The sequence below is a fragment of the Rhamphochromis longiceps genome, linkage group LG9 (assembly GCF_057381845.1).
Source record: "Rhamphochromis longiceps isolate RC_006_pf linkage group LG9, R_longiceps_female_GT1.1, whole genome shotgun sequence".
Taxonomy (NCBI): Eukaryota; Metazoa; Chordata; class Actinopteri; order Cichliformes; family Cichlidae; genus Rhamphochromis; species Rhamphochromis longiceps.
The window spans coordinates 13,263,115-13,284,175 of record NC_140565.1 but is presented as its reverse complement, the minus strand read 5'-3'; the positions used below and the strand labels follow the sequence as shown (position 1 = coordinate 13,284,175).

The following is a 21,061-nucleotide window of genomic DNA, read 5'->3' as shown; positions in this document are numbered from 1 at the left end:
ATCAAAAACATTCTGAAAAGGCTCTGATCAGTATTCAACCCCCTTACTCATCAGCCAATCCAGGTGTTAATCCACCACCAACAATAACATGCTGGATTCAGTTACCAACAATATGTTAAGCCCGCCTTTTCATTTGCTACTTTAAATTCGTCAAATCGCCGTATTGCTTCTCAGTTTTACCGCTGAGATGTAGAGCATAGGAGACAGGGGGGAAAACAGTGTCCTGACGTGACTGTAAAGATGTGGACTTTTTGGTGTGTCCTACCTTACTGTTCAGGAGACTTCAAGAGGAGATTACCCAGAACCCCCTCCACTGGTACCATGTCGTCTGCTGATGACTTGGATGAGAGAGAGCCTCCCTCGCCGTCTGATAATGGTAAGTCAGTTGTATTTGTATAAGGGTTTTGTGTTTATTTTTTCCTTTTTTTTAAGGTACTCTTATGTGTTCCTTACACTTATAGGCCACATATTTACATTTGTAACAATGCTCCTTTGCCACTGCAGGTTTAAATGAAATGGTAATCGAAACGGCGAGCTCTCCAGGACCCTTTAGAAACACTCAGATGTCTAAGGCGGCCCAAACCCACAAGCTTAGAAAGCTTCGAGCACCTTCCAAGTGTCGTGAGTGTGACAGCCTGGTGGTGTTTCATGGAGCGGAGTGTGAGGAGGTAACCTTGGATTCCTTTCTTTTATTATTTGTATTATTCCTTTCTGTTTGCGGCCCACAGCATTCAGCGTATTACAAATTCACGATAAAGATTGCCAGAGGCTCACAACAGCTTCTTTATCACTCGTGGCCAGCAAAAAAATCAAGCAGAAACAAAAGAGAAAAGCCACCTCTCCCCTCATCAGCATGTTTGGATGAGGAAATAAAGGGAAAAGTTGAAACTGGCCGCAAGCTCTCCTCTGTGACCAAATTCACTAACTGGTCTCAGTTGGGGGAATGGGCGCTAGAAACTGAGGACCTTTTGTTCGTCTTCTGAGGAGTCCTTTCCATCGTCCCTGTGCACCCTCTGTCCACTGTTGATTTTAGATCAAGTTTCTGTCCATATGTATTAGATACACTGAAGAAGACAATAAGAGCGGCTCTTGGTTGGAGAAACGCTTTTAAAAGAGGTTATGCAACGCAATAGACATATTGAGAAGAAACTGACATAGGAATGCAGCTCACTGCAGAGTCTTGGAATGATTCAGTGTGAGTGGTTCAGAGGGTCACTAGATGTGAAGCTTTCCTCGTTTGCTTCTTGGACTTGGTTTTTGGGCAAATTAACAAAAATAGCTATGTTGTGAGGACGTGTTTTTTCGTCAGTTTTTCCACTGTTTTTGTTGACATACAGTTAAAACTGTTCAGGATTTTCTTAGAAATGTTTTACTCTGTCCCTGTTATAACTGAGGTATGTGTCACTGTGTTTGCAGTGCTCCTTGGCGTGCCATAAAAAGTGTCTGGAAACCCTGGCTATCCAGTGTGGCCACAAGAAGCTCCAGGGAAGGCTTCACCTATTTGGCATTGACTTCACACAGTCGGCTAAGAACAGCCAGGATGGCATCCCATTCATCATACGGAAGTGCACGTCGGAAATTGAGAATAGAGCCCTCAGCATCAAGGTACTTATAATAGGTGTTTTAGTGGTTTGGTTACAAATAAATTGATCATTAATTTTCATGAAACAAGAACCCAAAACTGTAGCATAGATCTGCTGGCACTGGCATTAAAGTTCACTTATAAAGCATCCAATACTGTGACCATAAAAGTGGCTGCGCTGTGAAAGGCTGTCATTGCTGTCAGGACTAATCACAATGTGTTGAGGGAATTTATCTAATATGTAAAAAATGAGTGTATTAGCGACATATGCAAAAATATGTTTTTCTAAAACTATGTTGGCAAAAAAATAGTTTTTGTGGATTTAGTGATGAAAGCTTTTGGTTTTTCATAGTGATTTCCATCAGTTGTTCTTAATGCTGTGCAGCCTGAATGCCCAAAGGTCATGGGCACTCTGTGTTGGTTTTCAGCCTTGTCCTGTGTGTACAAAGATTTCTCTGGCTTCTCTGGATCTTTATTGGCACTGCTAACACACTGTATGTGATAAAAGTATTTGAGACTTCCTTCAAAGCTATTTGTTCATGCAGTCTTTTACAGAGTGAAAGTGAAATTAGAAAAACAAGTCCTCCACTTCACCTTCGATATTTGTTATGCTTTTTAAATTATTTGATAATTATTGGTTTCTGTTTCCGTTACGTTTTATCAAACAAGACCAAAACCCTTTTTAAATAAGAATGAAGTGTTCTCCCATTTTTTTCTTTGGCTGATCTTGTTAGTATTCTGCTCATATGTTTGCCCAGTTTCTTCATATTGATTCCAAAAACTTGTGTGTAATTTTCATGCGCTGATTGCATTTTGTGTGCTCTGAAGGGGATCTACCGTGTGAATGGTGCAAAGTCTCGAGTAGAGAAGCTGTGCCAGGCCTTTGAGAACGGCAAGGATCTGGTGGAGCTTTCCGATCTTTCTCCCCACGACATTAGCAACGTACTCAAACTGTACCTGAGACAGGTGGGTTGCTTTTGGTCATTAGCATAATGAGGTATTTCAGCTTTCATCCTGTGAAGGAGATGGCTAAAGTAGGCTTTGGATGACAAACTGCATTAATACTAAAAATGTGCATTTGTCTGTTTATTTTTGGCGCATAATTCCTGCCGCTTATCACCAGGGTGCTTATCTCTTTTCTAATTCTGTACCACTTGTGTATTTATGTCCATATTTTGGTTGCTGCTGTTTATTATCATCTCTGTTTCATTTGTTTATCTAATTCTTCCTCCGTACTTTCCAGCTTCCAGAGCCACTCATCCTCTTCCGCTATTATAACGACTTTATTGGTTTGGCCAAGGAGAGCCAGAGTATCATTGTGGAGGAACTGGAAGCACAGAGAGTTAATCCCACCACTGCGACCCCTGCGCAGGTTAGCGTCGAGCTCAATCGAGTCCTGTTCAAGATCAAGGATCTGCTAAGACAGCTGCCACCAGCTAATTACAAGACGCTGCAGTTCCTCATAGAGCATCTTCACCGGTAGGGAGGGCTGAATGGATTTCTGGGCATCCCATTACATACAACATATGGATGTGTTGCTCCTTTTTTTTAATAATAGTAGGAATGATCATTTCTTATCTGTTTCATTCTCCTTCCAGGGTGACGGAGCAATCAGAGGAGAACAAGATGACCGCCAGCAATCTGGGTATCATCTTTGGCCCGACGCTGATCAAGCCAAGGCAGGCCGATGCTGAAGTTTCCCTTTCTTCTCTGGTGGATTACCCTTATCAGGCGCTCATTGTGGAGCTCCTGATCAGACATTACCAGATGGTCTTTGACACGCCTCTGAGTCCTGTAAGTGGCACCTCGCCCACAGAGGTTGATGCCCAGACCCGCGCTAACACTCGCCTTATGCAACAGGACAAAGAGCAGCAGCTGATCAGGCACTCCAAGTCACTGGGAGACATTAAAGAGGTAACTGGTTTGCCAACACTACGATACATGAATGACACAGGATGTTGTAAATGTACAATGATAGTAAAGAGCTATTCTGTTATCTATATAGCGTGATAAAGTATAAAAACTATACACAGTACTCTTCTTGTTTAGCATGTGGTAGAGTGGTGGGTTGTTTTCTGTTCTTACTGTCTGTCTTTGTCTTGCAGTCGAGCTTAAAGGTGTTTAAAAGGCATTCGTCTATAATTCCTTCTTCACACTTATTGACTGAGGTTCAGGAGAGGATGCCAAGCCTTGATGGAAGCGATTTTGAACCAGGTCAGTATTGTCACAGTAATAGATAATTATTAAAATAACAATCATGTTGTTATTTTATCGTAAAAGTTTTATTTGTCCTCTTTTTAAAGCTGATGAAACTGATTCAGAGACCCTCAGTTTGTCGTCAAGTGTCCCTGAAGTCGCAAAATCTGGGGAGAGAGGCCTGTGTCGTTCTCATCACATCACAGTCACCAGGGTTCAGCTTCGACACCCTCGCAACAAGCTACCGTCACGGCCGTTTAGCATGCCGGCCGAACGGATACTTAACCGAAGCCAAATAGACGAGAATAACTCCCGGAACGCCACTGACCAAGATGACAGGAAGGGAAGCGGTTGCGACCAGTCCATCGAAGAAGTGGACGAGACTGAGAATACAAAAACAAGAGCGGCCACACATTTCCGGAGTACCTTTATCGACACCCAGACATTACGCAGAACTTGGGATAAACAATACAAACATGAAGTTGCCTCAAGAACTGTCAAAATTGAGGCCAGCTCATCCACAGAGAGTGCAGCAGTGGAAGGCTTGTCAACCTCTGTGCCATCAACCCTCTCCCTTGGAACTACTTACACAGTCGCAGTGCGACCCAACAGGACTATAAAAAGGGAAGATAATGTCACAAAGTATAGCCCCATTGCAACAACTTTCAGAGCCCCCAGAACTCTTCAGCCCCCCCCAGGAACCTTCTACAAGCCCCCATCGGGAAGCAAAGCTAAAGTCCTGCAGAATTGTGCACAAGCTAACAGTGCTGAGGAAGAAGATGAAGAGGAGGATGAGGAGGAGGATGAGGAGGGGGAAATAGGCATTGAGATAGAGGTGTCTGTAGATGAGCCCCTTGAGGAAGACGTTGAGATTGAACAGACAGCCATATCTCAGTCTCCCAGCTGTAGCCCTGAGGAAATGGACCAAAACCAGGCAAAACCAGTGTACCAGAGACTAAGGCCCAGGCGTCTTCCAGAGGTGGAACACAGAGAGGCACATTTTGTTTAAGCCACTTAAAGACATTGTTGTTAGAGCTCCGAGAATCACAATGTGTGTCACGTTAGGAGGAACACGCAGAAACATCTGCATTGACTCTGTAGAGAAAATGAGCAGATGTATGACTGGCACTGTGTAGATCTATTGTAAGTATTATGATATCTTTGATCCTCAAAAGAAAAAAAATGCACTTATAATGCTGTAAATTTTGATTCACAAATCATACATTTACCAATCACTTGCTCAGTATACTCTGGCACACAGCCAGGATATTTATAATTTTTGGATCTGTGCAATTTGTTTTTGTTTGAATATTTTGTGTAAAATTCTTACAGGTTCACGTATGTATGTTTCTATACCAAAAAAAGCCCTCGAGGCGTAACAATACTGCATAACGTTATGGCGATGTGTGGTGCACTTACCTGATAACGCTCTTTCACCATCAGCCTTCTGCCTGCACCGTTGAAGAGTGTTTTAAGCTGTTACAAGTAGTCTGTAATTAAAAACATTGCTAATATTTTTTTGCAATTTAACAACATCTGTTACGTGATGTACTCTGATGTCTGTGTTTGCGTTTGGTCATGTAAGGAAGCATCACTTACAAAGGGTATAAATCCACTCGTTTTTGTACTGCGTGGTGTTAAATGTGTCTGAAAAGCTTTTAGAAATGCTACAGGATTCTGACATGGCATTATTCTTCCTAATTTTAATATATGTACATTTTTTAATAGCCAAAGCTTTTTTTTCATTGTTTTTTTTTTTTGTTGGTTTTGTTGTTGGTTGTTTTGTTTTGTTTGTTTTTTTACAATTTGAGTAGTTTTATCAATAACCTGAATCTTATGCTTTCTTTGTAAGTAATGGGAAGTGCATCATTTATTTAAATGGTATCTGTTTTTCATGGTAATGTACAAGCCTGGCACAGTGTTGAAAGTTCAGTGTAAGAAAACAGGTACATAAAACAAACACCCTTTTGTAACTTATTAAAATATATCTGACAACTTACAACAGTGATGGTCTTTTGTGCGTGTGTTTTTTTTTTGTTTTTTTTTACAGGAATATTAATTTAATCTGTGTAATGCAATAAACTGAGTTCATGCAGTTTGTGCAGGATGATAATCTGCGACTAGAGATTCAAGTTTTTGTTAAAATGTAAGGAAAATGTAAGAGTGATGGGATTATAATAGTGGTAGGATTATACCGCACTGTTAATGTCAGGTGGCCGGGTCATGCAGGCCTCTACAAATGGCAGAGAGGTGTTAGCAGGCTCCCAGCACCGAGAAAGGAGATTAAAACAATCTGCTTAACTATTCTGGAGGTCTGGAAACAAGCTGTGTTTGCAACCACAGCAAACAGTCTGTAGAATATGCAGAGTTATTTTGTTGTTATTGGCGATCAATCTACAGTACAGGTGCTCTTCTGAGGTAAGTGACAATTTAAGTTGCACTGTGTCCTTTGGATTATGGTGGAAGTATGTGGAAACAGTGAATGGATAGAGAATGTCATCATGATTGGAACTAAACTAGATTAAATGTATGGTGTGGCTGCACAGACAGTGTGGGATTTCATTTTATTTTATTTTGGGGGGATTGGCGTTAACCAGAAATTGTAGCGAAAGAGCGTTTGACAAGTCTATAATTGTAAATCTGACCATGTCAAGGTCTTGAGCTCATTAACCTCATTACTAAGCTACTGCTAGCTTTCACATGGATTTCTCACCAGATGAATGGACCGACTTGTGAGTTCATCGACAAAATTTAGCCTTTCAAATGCAAATTGCATTTTAGAGTCATGAGTAGTTTTGTAAGACAAAAGTTAGCCTTACTTGGCCCGTAAGATGTTTTATGGTCTGGTTCAATACAGATTTACTGGCTATAGCCAGCCCCTGCGGGGGTGAAAAGGAGGCACCATGGGGGCAGGAAGACAGGTCAGACTCCTGCTGTGGAAGAACTGGACCATCCGCAGGAGGCAAAGGGTAAAAGCTCCACACTCCAGTTGTCCCAGTAAAGGCTAAGCTATGCCTCCAGAGCTTCTGACCCCACCAGTTCACACATTACTAAATATATCTTTCATTTTTTTAATGCATATTATACAGTGCAAGTCTTTTTTTTATGCGAGCCCAGAATATACTTAAAAACTAACGCATCTTTACTGATTTTGTCCCAAACTGGGGTTGGTAAGAGTGGAGAATTTGTCAGATTGATAGAAACCACAACTAAAACTGGAAAACCTGCTCATTTAAAAGATGTTGTCTGTTTTAACCAGGTACGTTTGTTCATGGAGATCTTGTGGCCTGTTATGCTGTTCATGGGGCTGGTGTGGCTACGAAAAGTAAATCCACTTTATCGCCAACATGAATGTGAGCAAACAGTTCTTCGCTGGAAAATATTAGCACAGCCCGCTGAGACAGAAAAACAATATCCTCTGTATCTAGTGCAATTCATAAATGTTCTCATCCGCCTCAGGTCATTTCCCCAATAAAGCCATGCCCTCTGCTGGGGTCCTGCCATGGATCCAAGGAATCTTCTGTAATGCCAACAACCCTTGTTTTCAATACCCCACCCGTGGTGAATCTCCTGGCCTGGTGTCCAACTACAACAACTCCATGTAAGCATCAACTGTAGGCTGGCAGTGGGAAGAGTTTTGGATTCGTATTAAGTGTCTGATCTAAGATGAACAGGCAAAATTATTAAGTCGAGTGAAAGAGATGAATCTAGGTATTTAGCCTTAATAATAATTGTTAATATTATGGCCTTCCTCCTCAGATTGGCTCGGTTCTATTCGGATGCTGAAGAGCTTCTTTTTACGGACCCAGAGTTTTTGCAGCTTGGTCGCCTATGGAGGGAGCTCAATGCTATGAGCAACTTCATGGACACGCTACGTATTCATCCTGAAAAAGTCTCAGGTCAGTGCTCTGGGCTTTCATCAACATCCAGCAGAAGCCTTTAGAAGTAAATCCACGGTCAGAAAGGTTCATTTATAAAGTTCTTTCATTAAAGCAGTGGAATAAAAGCTTTTTTCTGAACAATGGTTTAAAATAAGTAGTTTATTGAAATCTTTATATACTCCATGAATACAATCAATATCAAATCAGTCGTGCCTCTTGCAGATCATACAACACGGGTGTCGTTTACTTCAGACGCTTTTGCTTTTTTTAGGGGTATTGTGACTCATAAGATGTTGATCTTTTAAAAGTTGAACACGTCGCCTGGTAATCGCAGTTTACATCACACCTCACATTCTTTCCCATCAGTCTGTCTGTGGTGTCTGCGTGGAGTAACACGATTACATCACAACGGTTTAAGACCGGCTCGCAAAGTAAGCTGCTTACTTTTGCTGCTAGCACGCTGTTTATTTGGTGGGAAAGCAATTCATATACCACCCCTCACACTCCCAGAAACACTCATCCCATCTCAAGGGCCTGCATGCAGACTGCGCTCTGTTCATATATACGTGTGCACTGTACATATGCCATGCTTCCCTACTGGCAAAATAAACCTTTATGATGGGAGTGGAATGGAGCTGAGTGCATTCCAGGCTTTGAATGATTATGTCTGGCTGCTCTCTGTGCTGCCACTTTCATGCAGAAATATGTAGATGGACTAACAGAGCTAACAGAGATCCACATCCACATTCCACTCGTGTTCCCATGAGCCCCGGGAAGGAAAACTAAATCACGTTGAGAATAAAGTTATATAAATGACGACTGTGACTCATGGATATTAAACAGGAAAATCGTCCGACCTCTTTTTCACACATCTGGCATTATTAGCAAGCAGAATCATGATCCACGTGCACTGTTGTGCCAAACATATTTGCTTTGCATTTTACATTGTGAGCCACGCGCAGCTCATTTTGATGTTAAGTGGGCTGGATGAGTAAAACTCACCTTTGTGTAAGTGTAAAGATTCATTCAAAGATTCAATTTCTAAGATGTCTTAATATAAGAAAAATCAGTGCAGTTTCAACAGTACAGACTTTCTACACAACAAGGAAATGTTGCTGTAGAATTATTCCTTAGACCCTTCTGTAACTATGAAAAAGAAAGTTTTTATCAATCGAAAGAAAATATCCTGGTTTTTTTGTCTTTTACTGCTCAGATAACTTTTCTGTCATTTAGTTGTTTTTCATCTGCTACTTAATTACTTAATGTTGGGGGGTCTTTATCAACAGGAAATGCTATAAAATCTATGAAAATATAGCTAAAACTCCAAGATTTAACCTCTCATTTACTTTTTCCAAAGCCATTGGAGTCTTTGCCGAGCTGATTCTGGCTCCCATGCCTTATGTTTGACAACCCTGCTCAATTGGCTTCTCTTATTACTCTTTTTCATGTTTGATTTCATTTTACGTATTTGTTATTCACATTAGTATATGTGCATTTTAGGAATTCCAGAGTTCACAGGCAGGGAGTGGCAGAAGTGATCAGGAACGAAAAAAAAGAGACAGAGGAGGAGAAAAGAAAAAGGGGAAAAATAAGGAAATATTTGAGATTAAACCTCTTGGCTAAAACATATTTAGAATTGTCTTGATACAGCATTTACTGCTAGTATTTTTCTTTAATGACATCAATAACACACACACACACACACACACACACACACACACACACACACACACACACACACACACACACACACACACACACACACACACACACACACACACACGTTTCAGCTTTGTTTGTTTAATTTGTGTTTATCTCAAACCATGTTCATCAGGGGCACAGCCTGGATAAAAGCCAAAACAGCACTTTGCCTGGCAATGCAGCCTTCATTCATGCACAGACAGGCTACTGGAAATTGTGTCATTTAATGAAACACATTTGTCACAACTTGCCCAATATGTGTTACTATGAAACTAAGCTTTTTCCAACTTGTCCAGTTTATCCAGTTCCATATCAAACAGCGAACAGTTATCTATCTAGCCATGACAGTCATTCACCGTGAAAGGTTAAAGACAGTTAAAGACATGAAACCGTTCTTATGATTTTTCCATTACACCGACTGCCTCTGTTTGTCTACAGGTCGAGGGGTAAAAGTGGAGACTATCCTGAAGGATGACGAGACTCTGACGTCATTCCTCCTCAGAGACATTCCTCTGACTGAGTCTGTAGTGTATCATCTAGTTAATGCCCAAATCAGGCCTGAACAGGTACGCGGGTGCTCACACACATGCATAAACACACGCACACAGCCAAGGGTACACAGTGTGACATTTTACCATTAAGAAGTCAAGACACTGATATTGCTTCATACCACCAAGGCAAGGATTCTGGTGGAGTACAGTATGGAACACAAATGGTAATATGACACAGTAAAGGAAGAAAAACAAGGGAAATATACAGGCGATCAGTGGTCATGACAACTGCAAATTAACCATCATGAAATTGACCACGGCCCATTGTTAGTCAGTAGTTACCAGTTTCAGTCATCATGCAAATGTTTATAAAGCTGGGGAAACTTGCAGCCAGCTGAGACTGAAGATGCCACTTGGATGTCCAGATGTATCCAAATACAGATGAACAGGACTTGGTTACCTGGGTGATTAAGCATGCATCACGACAATATACAGATGTTTAATTCAAGACATAGAATAAAAGCTAACAGACAAAAGACGTCACGGCGCAGTGACATACACATCAGATTGCTTCTGTTTTTGCTGATGTCATCTGAATCTGCATAAATCTGCTTTTTTCCAGTTTGCTTTTGGAGTCCCGGACTTGCATTTAAAAGACATTGCGTGCAGCCTCAACTTGCTCGAGCGATTCCTCATTTTCCCCAGCCGTCGAGGACTCTACGCAGTTCGCAACGCCATGTGCATCCTCACTCCACAGCGACTACAGATCATTGAGTACAAATTCTACGCCAATGTCGACTTTTTCAAACTTTTCCGGCTGGTGAGTGTTAGTTTTGTTCTTGATTTTAGAGAGCTGACATGGAAATCACCAAGGATCACTGGCTTACCTTTTAAAAAATAGTTGCACAATTTAAATTTCATTCTGGCTCAGTTAAACTGGGAGCACTCAGTCTGTAATTACATCTTTATACCTTTGACTAAACTATCTATTGTGCACTGAATGGATACACTTAATACCACAATTTGGCAGTGATCTGGTTGGTTCATGAATAGGCCGTATAGAGCTGTATTTGGATACATCCAGTTTGGGATCTTGCCATGTTTAAAAATTCATTTGGGTAAGTCAGCCATGTGCTGGCTAAGCGACTTGAGGTCAAGCTGGCAAAGGGCAGTGTAGGATTTGCCAGGATATGATTTCAAAAACAGTTATCAAACAGTATCATAAACTGCTGTGTTTCTAATTCTTACATACATGTAGTTGGCAACCAACAAAAACACACTTGAGTAAAATATGAAGTAAATGAAGTAATCAAGTAACATGACTAGATTGTACCACGAGTTTCTAGTATATTGTAAAAACAACAAGAGAAAAACAGTAAGAGGTACCGTCATGTTTACCATGATGCATGATTATCCACCTTCAGCTCAGTATGTCCCATCATGCTTTAGCACGTTTTGTGTTTTAGACTCTGATTGCACTGCATTCATAGTTTGTCCTCCAGATCAAAACCCAACAAGCTGACACACGCCTATTGTCGCCTGACATACCTCCTGTTCAAAGTCAGGAGATGCAAAGGATAAACAGATGTTAGTATTTTTATTAGAGCTATGACTCATGGGGTGGGGCAAAACAAAAATTCTCTGGGAAATGCAAAAAGCAAAGCAAACAAGGCGTCGTTCCCCAGGAATGTACAATGTCAAATACACTACTTTGTGTGGTGAAAGATGGCTTTAATTTTTCCTTATGTATTTGATGAGCTGTAATTACCTCATAAAAATGAAGTGTCTATCAACATGCTTTAAGTAGGCAGTAGTGATACAAACAGTTTGTAAAGGAGCAAGCTTTGGCCAGCGAGACAGACTTAGCCTCTTTCTTTGATTAGCTTAGGTTAGAGACAGTGCTTTCTTTAGAATAAGTAAGAGTGAGAGTAAACACAAACCATAAAAAAGCAGCTGAAAACAATGGACACCCTCTGCCTTATATTCATCCAGGTGCAGGAATATGGGACTGGGCCAAGTGATCTTAACTGTATGAACCTGTCTGTCCGCTAATTCTTTTAAGCCTCAATCCCTGTGTTCTTGCCACTCTGTCCACTCTTAATACCATTATTTTTAACCTTATCCTCCATTGTTTGTTGTGTAGTTTGACTTCAGGCACAGGAATAGCTTAAAATATTACTGCCTTGCTTTAGAAATGAATTTCACTCAAACCACACATCCTCCCATTTAGTGTCCGCGTGCACTGAGATAGGAACATATGTCAAAGCGGAAGGATGTTTCCACTGGTGATTCTGTGTCTTGGCCTTCTTCTGCTTCCTGAACCTTTAGCCTATTGTGTTGTGAACTTTCTGGAAGCTCTCTCGGCAAACCAGCAAGATCCTTGGTAGAAGGTAGTACTCAGATGAACATAAGAGAAGGGTTTTACAGATGGTTTTCAAAATTCTGTTTGCATCACATAATATCACCATGTCCTCATAAGACAGTGGCTTTATGAGAAATGTGTTCATTTTGAGAAGTACAATACTGGAAGTTTACAGCTTTTGTATGAATGCAAAAGCAGAAAATGTTCATTCATTTGTATTTCTCATTAGCTTCCTCTTGTACTGGACAATCACTCAAAAGGCATCGACATTCACTTCTGGGTCCGGGTTGTCTCCTCTGCCTCGGACAAACTGAAAGAGGTAAGCCCCGGCTCCAGCAGCTCAATTCAAAAGTTCACCGCCTGCTATTTTTAGTTGTCAGGAAACAGTTGCTTCCTCTGGCCTGGCTTTTTACGCAAACAGACAGTAGGGGGATATTATCTAGTGTGTATAAGGAAGGCTAAATTCAGAACATGGCATTTTAGCCCCCCAAAAACAGCAAAAGCAGATAGATCATCATTATGGGACCGTTCACTGGAAAAACGCCCCCCAAACATAGCAAAAAAGACCTAGGCTGCAAGGACAGGTAAAAGTCTCCAATCAGCATAGATTAAAAAACCCTGGTGATGAATGATTGTGTTAGTGTATGTGTTTCTCTCACTAAAAAGTCTATGAACATGATTTTTCACTTATTTTAATTGCTGTCATTGGAAAAACAATTTTTTCACACCTTAGCAGGCCTCAGCTTAGTGATTGCCAAAGAGCCAAATTTATTGTACGAGTGTGACTTAAAGTTAGAATTAGGCGTGCTCACAAACTACCATTTATGTCTGTATGTGGAAATACTGTTTTGTTTGTTGTGGATGTTTCCATGGGACATTCATTGAAACTGACAGTCTGGCATCCTGTTGGCGAGACACTTGTCTCTCTCAGGACTATAGAGAGCGTATGATCCAAGTGGAAGGCATTAAAATAAACTCATTCTTTCTTCTTTTTTAAAATTAGACATTAAATATTTGTCAAAAGTTCCAATAATTGTTGAGTTATGCACCTGCCAGCTGTTATTTAGATATATCATAACTGACTAATGTTGATACGTATGCTAATCATGTGTAAAGGATACGGGATATTTAGTCCTCTGTAGAGGGTAGCTTGATATAACAGAGCCCCCTTTCTCTTTTTATATTTATTGTATGTATTAAGATCTGTAAAAATCTTTTTTTTATAATATTGCACATGTCAGTTTTAAGTAATTTAATATCTCAGACACTAAAACGTTTAACAAGTTAATATGGAAGATGTAGAAGACTGCAGCCGGGTTACACATAATCTCGAGGATATTTTTAATGCAGTGTTTTAGTGGCTGTGCTGACCCTGTAATAAGAGGATAAAATATATGGACAAAAGTACACATTACACCTACAGGAGCTGCTCAGCCAGGAAGCTGCTGGCACACAGTTTTTGTGATGATAGTAGTGCGAGATGAGGTTTGGAACATCTGGCCACTTTTATGCACTTCCATTTACTGTTTACAGCTGATCATGGAATATCTAGGAGGGAAGAAGGGCTTTAACAAATGTTTGTAAAGGCAGACTGGCTAGTGCCTGATTGTATACACTCTGGCAATGGAGCTGAAAACACCTGAAGGTGTATACTTTTTCCCATCAGGTGCATACTGTTTACACCTATGACAGAAACTGGATGTGTAAAAAACACATTTACACCAGCCTATTTATAGATTTCTGCTGAACATATCTTTATCATTAGATAACTGCTAGATTATATCTAAAAGTTTTCATCTTCTTTTTTTGTTTGTTGAAGCTTGAATGATTCTTCTTATCTCTCTGCAGTTGTTCCAGAAGAGTAGCTTCAGGGAGCTCATCCAAGTCGTGACTCCTCTCTTCCAGAAAAATCTGTCTTTCAGGGAAGTGATGGCTGCCGCCTCCAGCCTTGTATGCGGGTACACTGAGGGGGCTTTCTCCCGAGTCACCTCCTTTAACTGGTATGAAGACAATAACTACAAAGCCTTCCTGGGTATCGGCACTGGGTGGGCACAGGACCGTTACACATATGATAACAGCACCAGTGAGTACACCATGTGTATGTGTGTATATGTGTGTATGTATGTGTTAGTCCCCGAAGGGAAATTGCTCCTCTGCATTTAACCCATTCACCTATTGAAGCAGTGGGCAGCCACCAATGCAGCGCCCGGGGAGCTGTGTGTAGGGACGGTACCTTACTCAGGGGTACCTCAGGGTAGCCGTTCAGTAGAGTCGAACCCACGACCTTCCAATCATGAGGCAGCTACTCTACCTATTGAGCTATCCCTGCCCGTATACATATACATCTGTATTACCTTGTATGACAGACCAAACTAAAAGTACTGTTCTTGAGACTGCTGCCGTTCTTTTTTGGAGTAACCTTTAGTTTGCAAACCCTCTAGTTTTGTATAAGAGTTGTGATTTTAACCCACTTTGCTGATTTGCAAATTCTCTTAAAAGCCATATACAAATATGGAAGTTTCTTGGAGAACTGGGCTCAGATCTTCTGTGGATTTAGCACATGGTCTCCCAATACTTTTTTCTCTTCATGCTGTGGAAGGAAGAACTCCAGCAATGTGTTGACCATGATAAGAGGCTTTTTTGTTAGATCATCACCTACTATAAAGTTAATCCAGTTATCCATAATCCAGTTAACTATAAAGTTAAAGCCAGTGTTGCTGGAGTTTTCAGCTGTCAGTCGTGTTCCTGCTTTATGCAGTTTGGAAGTGGAGGAAGTTGCAGCAGCATTTCTTTACTTTCACCGTCTCTGCATGTGGATTGCCCATTGTCAGCTGGATAATGGGCTAAAACAATGGATGGATTGATGCATGGCTGAATGACTGAAAAACTGGCTGCTCTCATCTTTATCAGCAAATTTTAACTTGATCTCCACCCTGCCCAACCTATGCAACACATTTAGATGAGCATAAAAATAATTATGCACTCTGTAATTGGTTTCCAAATAATTCTTTGTGCCATGGCATCTTTGATAGGGTTCTGTTTAAGTGCCTAGCTTGACCTATATTGCAACAGCTTTTACATAACAAATAATCTTTCCCTTCAGCTCCTTTCTGCAATGACCTGATGAAAGAACTGGAGTCCAACCCTGCCACCAGGATTGTGTGGAACTCTGTGAAGCCCATGCTGATGGGACGGATCCTCTTTGCCCCTGACTCTCCAGCTGTCAGAAAGATCATACAAAATGTAAGCGGCATTTAGGAGATGACAGGTGGAGCTCATGGTGTCAAACCAAAACCTTGTTCTATGGAATAAAAACAGCTTTTAAATTGTTTTTAATGAGCTCTGACTGGTGATTCTGTGTGTTTTTATGCAGTTTTTATATCCAGCTTTATATCTATTCAAAGTAAAGTATGTTTGGCTAATAAATGCACCTATTTGAGCAGTTCAAAATAATTGCCCAAACAAGTGCTTGGAGGTGTTTTATAGGATGGCTGATAGGAGGACTTTGGCAGCAACAGTTGAGATATTTTATTATAATTCAGCCACATGTGCTTCAGAGATTTCAACTATAGCAGGTATGTTGTATTGATTCACATAACACAGGTGCCATACAGTCAGCAAGTTAAAGCGTAGCTTGATGTATTTATTGCCTGGTAGATTCCAACTCTGATACTAATACGTGAGGGATTTATTGCACATTTTGTACATTTTAACAGTGAATACTCGAAATAACTTGGCAGTTAACAGGATTGAACCAAGTAAAGAGACATAGTTAAAACATCTAAAAAACTGAAAATTTCTTGTATCACAGATAACCCCCTTTAGATGATTTGTTTTACTCAGTAACCTCCATGTCTTTGTTTGTCTTTTGGAGCAGCGTCCACTGTAGTGAACAATGCATTTTCCTTCAAAAGGGGATCAGCTTTCATCAAGTCATGTCCAACCTTTTGTGTCTAGATGTAGATACGTGTTGGTCAAAGGCCTTTGAGGGGCGGGGGTGGGTTGGTAGCGGTCATGGATGGTTTGATCGCAATGCAAGAGCACAAGCTGATCGGCTATGGTGAAACCACGGCGCAGTCTAATGGCGCTGTGGCCTTTTTAACTGTTGTGTAAGCAACAAAGTGTCTCCTTAAGGATGTGTGATCGGACACAAAAGAGACACACAAAAACGTGCGTTTCCCCCTTCCCAACCTTTAATGACCTCTTTGTTTTCCTCTTCTCTCAGATTGCGAACTTGATTGGTCTAGGAATATAATGAGCAAGGGGTTAATCCATTACTTTACAAGACTGAAAACATAGCCTCTATAGGCTCTTTGTTGTCATGCTCTCAGCTCCTGTCATGCATCAGTGTGTTTCATAAGAAAGCGAAGAACCATGCGCTTAAACATATGTTATCACGCTTTATGTGACTGCCCTTGTTTTATGTAAGCCACGTAGGTCTTGTCTGTACTGTATCCTGCTGTTACCGTGCTTATTTTTCATTTGTTACACTGTAAGAATTTATCTTAAAGTGCAAAGTCACATACTTCAGAGCCTTCTTTTTACTGGAAAGCATAGATAGAGGCGTATTTATTCTGTGAGGGCACAATCAACATCCACTTTTATCTTTACAGTGTCTCTTACATTAGATGCATCATATGTGCTGCTGTGTCTGTATAGATATTCATATTCAAAGTTGCACGTCAGCTACTCGAAAGATACTTTGATTGCTTTCTTTGATAAAATTATGGAACTAAGTAATCCCCCCTAGCTCCCTTGTTCTCCCCTTTTGCCTGCTGTTTTCAAACTGCCTCATGGGCTGAGGAAGCACTCACTTGTGGGAACCTGACTGGGATTCACTGGGCAGGCTGAATGCATTCAGCCAGTTGTCACCAACAGCCTCCATTGTCACCCCAGCTCCATTGTCCCCATTGTCACCCAAAATCAGACACACACAAGGGGAAGGCGTTTAATTGGGTGTACTCTTGAGTGCTTTCATCCCCCACTGCACACGGCTGAATGCTGAAGTAGCCAGCCTTGGGTGTGTGCCACACAAAGCACTGTAGCGTACCCATACGCACATTCAGGGTTTTAACGATAAGCGTGTGGTAAATATTTGTTGCACAGTTGCTGGTTATCTATACAGGCCGACAGGAATTCTTTGTGTGAGAATGTGTGTGTTGTCTTTGCTGATCCTGTTTTCACAGGGAGTTTAATGTGGGAATGGTATGTAGCGGGAGATTAGGAGATCTGTGACAGAGTGTGTGTTTGAATGTCTGAATGTTGTGTACACACGTGCAGATTTAATGAATTCTTCTGTATATTGTTTGAACTGTGGTTGTGTTTGTACCTGTTCCTATGTTACTGATTGTTTTTCCATTAAGATATGGGGAACAGTTTGAATAGATTTGCCTCGCTTTGGCTAACGCTTTCCAACTACTGACATGCACATTTGCATGTCTCCCGTAGGCTAACACTACCTTTGAGGAGCTGGAGAGGCTGAGGACTATGGGGAAGGCCTGGGAAGAAGTTGCTCCTCAGATCTGGGCTTTCTTCCAAGATGGAGTCCAAGTCAAGATGGTCCGGGTAGGGTACTGTGTGAATGAAAAGGTGTCAGTGATTGAGGCTCATTTAACATCAAAAGATAACCACAGAGTAGATTAACAAAATATTAATGTCCTAATAAAGTGACCTGTCTTCAACAATCTAGTACCTATCAGTCTAATAACGTTAGATAACAGTAACATTATTGCATGCTTTGTTCTTGTCTTGGCAGGATTATCGTGTTCCTACTGGTTCTTGCTTCTGTTAGTGGGGAAAAAATAGTTAAGTAAGTGTGATGACCCTTCTTCCTTTCATTTCAGGACACCATCCGTAATCCTTCTGTGATGGATTTCATCGACCGGAGTCTGGAGATGGCGCCTTTCTCCTCCAAACACATCCTCAACTTCCTGCACAGCGGCCCCCCAGAGGAACGCCCAGATGACGTGCCTGATTTTGACTGGCGGGACATCTTCAACCTTACAGACCGGGTGATTCGGATGCTTAACCAGTATGGGGATGTGAGTGGCTGTTGCTTTTTTCTTGGGGAATTTAGCATTTCCTTCCTGCGGTCACCTCTCCAGTACCAGTCTTCTGTTTTTGTGAAGTGTGTATCAGTGTGTGGAATTATACTGACTTGTCAAAGGGAGCTTGGCGTTTCTAGATGAATCCAAAGTGTCAGAATAATTTTTGCAGAGTGTTTTTTTTTTACCTTTTCACCTGTCTGACTTTGACAGTAAGAGTGCAGACTGTTGTGCAATTTTCACTTCACCTGAAAAGGTGACAGGCTTTTTCATGACATAATCCAATTATCCACAGGTCCTGTCACCCGCTGATTTCAGTGCCCTGGTTACCTAACCGCTACGTGCTCAATGCAACCCTTGACATGATCTAAACATTTAGATAGTCTCTCTGGGAACTGTAATTTGTCCCCCTGTCCAAAGACATGGAAATCCACCCAGGTGGGCCTGAGCCAGAGCAGCAAACTGGCTGTCAAGTCTCTTTTGTTTACTGCTGATTGAGAGGGAGGGTAAAATAAAATAAAAGCATCACAGACCATCTCTTGTGAGTGCCCTCCACTATGAGTGGGCCAATGTGTTTGAAACAAAGTTACCCATTTCCCTGTACAGGCTGAGCAGGATGAGAGGCCTATCACACTTGGGGGTGACACTGGGGTACCTGGGGGCATGGTTGGGTAGATCGTTGGTGCTCTGTGTTTTTGTCCAAGTTGAAGCTTACAGCACTTCTGTGTGACAGCGAGAGTGGGAACGATTGAGGCCGATTAGATACAGCTGTCACTCTGTCCACCATCCTTTATAAAGAGGCAACAATGAACGTGAGCTTGATGGCTGGCTGAGTCAGGTTGGTGGCACGCATTCAGATCTCACCACCCAGTTGGGCTGCAGTGTTGTTAGTTGGATGCTTGATTAAATGAAGGGGAGGCCTTTTGGATATGGAGTAGTTTTCAGTACGTGTTCTGGATAATGGGTTTATAAATGCATACTGTAGATGAATATACGTGGATGCATATGTGTGTTTGCACACAAAGAGGTAAATATTTTTGCTGTGGCGGGATCCCTTTTGAAACCAGGCTCTCCCTATTTGCATTCACTTACAGTGAATCGCTGTATCAGACACGGTTTTCAGTGAAGAGACAACCACTGCAATGCCACTGCACATGTGTGAAGATACACACATGTCTTTGTGACTCACTAGCCTCTGTTGTCTTTAACATTCGAGCTATTCTGTTAGGTTTGGTTTGAGTAATGGCAGTATTTGTCTGTCCCTATGGAGCAGCCACAAATGAAGTTTTGATATTCATAGTTCTCCAAACTGATTGAATTCAAGACGACTCTGGTAATGTACTTTTCTCTAGCACCACCTGCAGATTAAAATTTTCATTTTTGTAAAGACAGTCATGATTTTCAGTCATTTTTTTCCCTTTTGTCTTCTTATAACTTTTACTGAAGACTTTTACACCAGTTAAAAGTTTATCCTGTACGTTTTTATTCATTTGGTAAATGTTCATTTGATTTAACTTGTCGAGGTTCCAAACCTTATTGACCATAAAGACAGGTTAGGATTAAACACAAAGTGTTTATACACCATTTTGCATTTAATCATCATTATTAATCTCTGGTGGAGGTTTCTTCCTGTTAAAAGGGAGTTTTTCCTTCCCACTGTCGCCAAATGCTTGCTCATAGGGTGTCGTCTGATTGTTGGTATCTTTACCTTTCAATGTAAAGCGCCTTAAGGCAACTGTTCTTGTGATTTGGTGCTATATAAATAAATTTGAACTGAACTGAATTTTTGATAAATGTTCATTGACTCCTCTGGTAAACTCAAGCATTGACGGCACGACCTGTTAGGAAACTTATTTTGAGTTTTTGAGTTGATGACTGTTTCTCTTCTGTTCCCTCTCTCGCTCCCAGTGTGTGATTCTGGATAAATTTGTGGCTCTGCCTGATGAGGATACCGTTACGTATCGGGCGTTAGGAATGCTGGAGGACAGAAAGTTCTGGGCAGGCCTCGTCTTTGTAAATATGTACTCCTGGACTACTAATCCCCCGCCTCATGTTAAGTTCAAGATCCGTATGGATATTGATGCAGTGGAACGCACCAATAAGGTCAAAGACAGGTTAGGATGAAATTCTACTTAATTTTTATTTAGTGTCGCACAGTAAACACATAGGAGCTAAATATGCGTGTATTCCTCAGGTACTGGGATCCAGGCCCCAGAGCTGATCCTATGGATGACCTCCGTTACGTTTGGGGTGGCTTCGCTTACCTGCAGGACATAATAGAGCATGCCATCATCAGGACACAGACAGGAAAGGAGCGGCCGCTGGGTGTTTACCTACAGCAGATGCCCTACCCTTGTTACGTGGATGATCTGTTAGTGGAATTATTATAATTAAAGAATGCAAATAATTACATTTAACAGTCATTGCAGATCATAGCTTTTACTTTCAAGGTATAGTAATAAATGATCTGTCCATGTGCCAAAACTGATCTGTCTTGGCAGGAAAGCTGACAACTTGTGAGATGTATGCAACAATCACTGCACATTTCTCACTTTTGCCCTCTTTGTCTTCCTTTAAAGCTTCATGCTGACTCTCAATCGCTGTTTCCCCATCTTCATGGTTCTGGCCTGGGTCTACTCTGTGTCCATGATTGCAAAGAGCATTGTTCTGGAGAAGGAACTGCGGTTGAAGGAGACCCTTAAGGCCGTAGGGGTCACCAACGGTGTCATTTGGTCCACCTGGTTTATTGACAGCTTTATTGTGATGGGCACTAGCACAGCTCTTCTTACGGCCATCATCATGGT

At 41.3% G+C, this 21,061-nt stretch overlaps 2 protein-coding genes across 4 annotated transcripts in view; both read left to right on the top strand.

Moving 5' to 3' along the window:
* The window catches only part of arhgap29a (Rho GTPase activating protein 29a), a 33,200-nt gene extending 27,739 nt beyond the window's left edge, over positions 1-5,461 (top strand). For both annotated transcript variants that reach the window (XM_085418351.1, XM_085418352.1), the window contains 8 exons: positions 278-376; positions 505-668; positions 1,417-1,605; positions 2,411-2,548; positions 2,826-3,061; positions 3,181-3,496; positions 3,688-3,796; positions 3,886-5,461. In XM_085418351.1, the coding sequence (XP_085274477.1) occupies positions 278-376; positions 505-668; positions 1,417-1,605; positions 2,411-2,548; positions 2,826-3,061; positions 3,181-3,496; positions 3,688-3,796; positions 3,886-4,787 (2,153 nt within the window). In that variant the 3' untranslated portion in view covers positions 4,788-5,461. The remainder of the gene's footprint in view (positions 1-277; positions 377-504; positions 669-1,416; positions 1,606-2,410; positions 2,549-2,825; positions 3,062-3,180; positions 3,497-3,687; positions 3,797-3,885) is intronic.
* A 1,220-nt stretch (positions 5,462-6,681) lies between these two features.
* abca4a (ATP-binding cassette, sub-family A (ABC1), member 4a) overlaps positions 6,682-21,061 on the top strand; it is a 30,707-nt gene continuing 16,327 nt past the window's right edge. For both annotated transcript variants that reach the window (XM_085418349.1, XM_085418347.1), the window contains exons 1-14: positions 6,682-6,747; positions 7,038-7,131; positions 7,238-7,379; positions 7,538-7,677; positions 9,799-9,926; positions 10,474-10,671; positions 12,443-12,532; positions 14,062-14,296; positions 15,317-15,456; positions 17,662-17,778; positions 18,057-18,254; positions 20,166-20,371; positions 20,452-20,628; positions 20,837-21,059. In XM_085418349.1, the coding sequence (XP_085274475.1) occupies positions 6,682-6,747; positions 7,038-7,131; positions 7,238-7,379; positions 7,538-7,677; positions 9,799-9,926; positions 10,474-10,671; positions 12,443-12,532; positions 14,062-14,296; positions 15,317-15,456; positions 17,662-17,778; positions 18,057-18,254; positions 20,166-20,371; positions 20,452-20,628; positions 20,837-21,059 (2,154 nt within the window). The remainder of the gene's footprint in view (positions 6,748-7,037; positions 7,132-7,237; positions 7,380-7,537; positions 7,678-9,798; positions 9,927-10,473; positions 10,672-12,442; positions 12,533-14,061; positions 14,297-15,316; positions 15,457-17,661; positions 17,779-18,056; positions 18,255-20,165; positions 20,372-20,451; positions 20,629-20,836; positions 21,060-21,061) is intronic.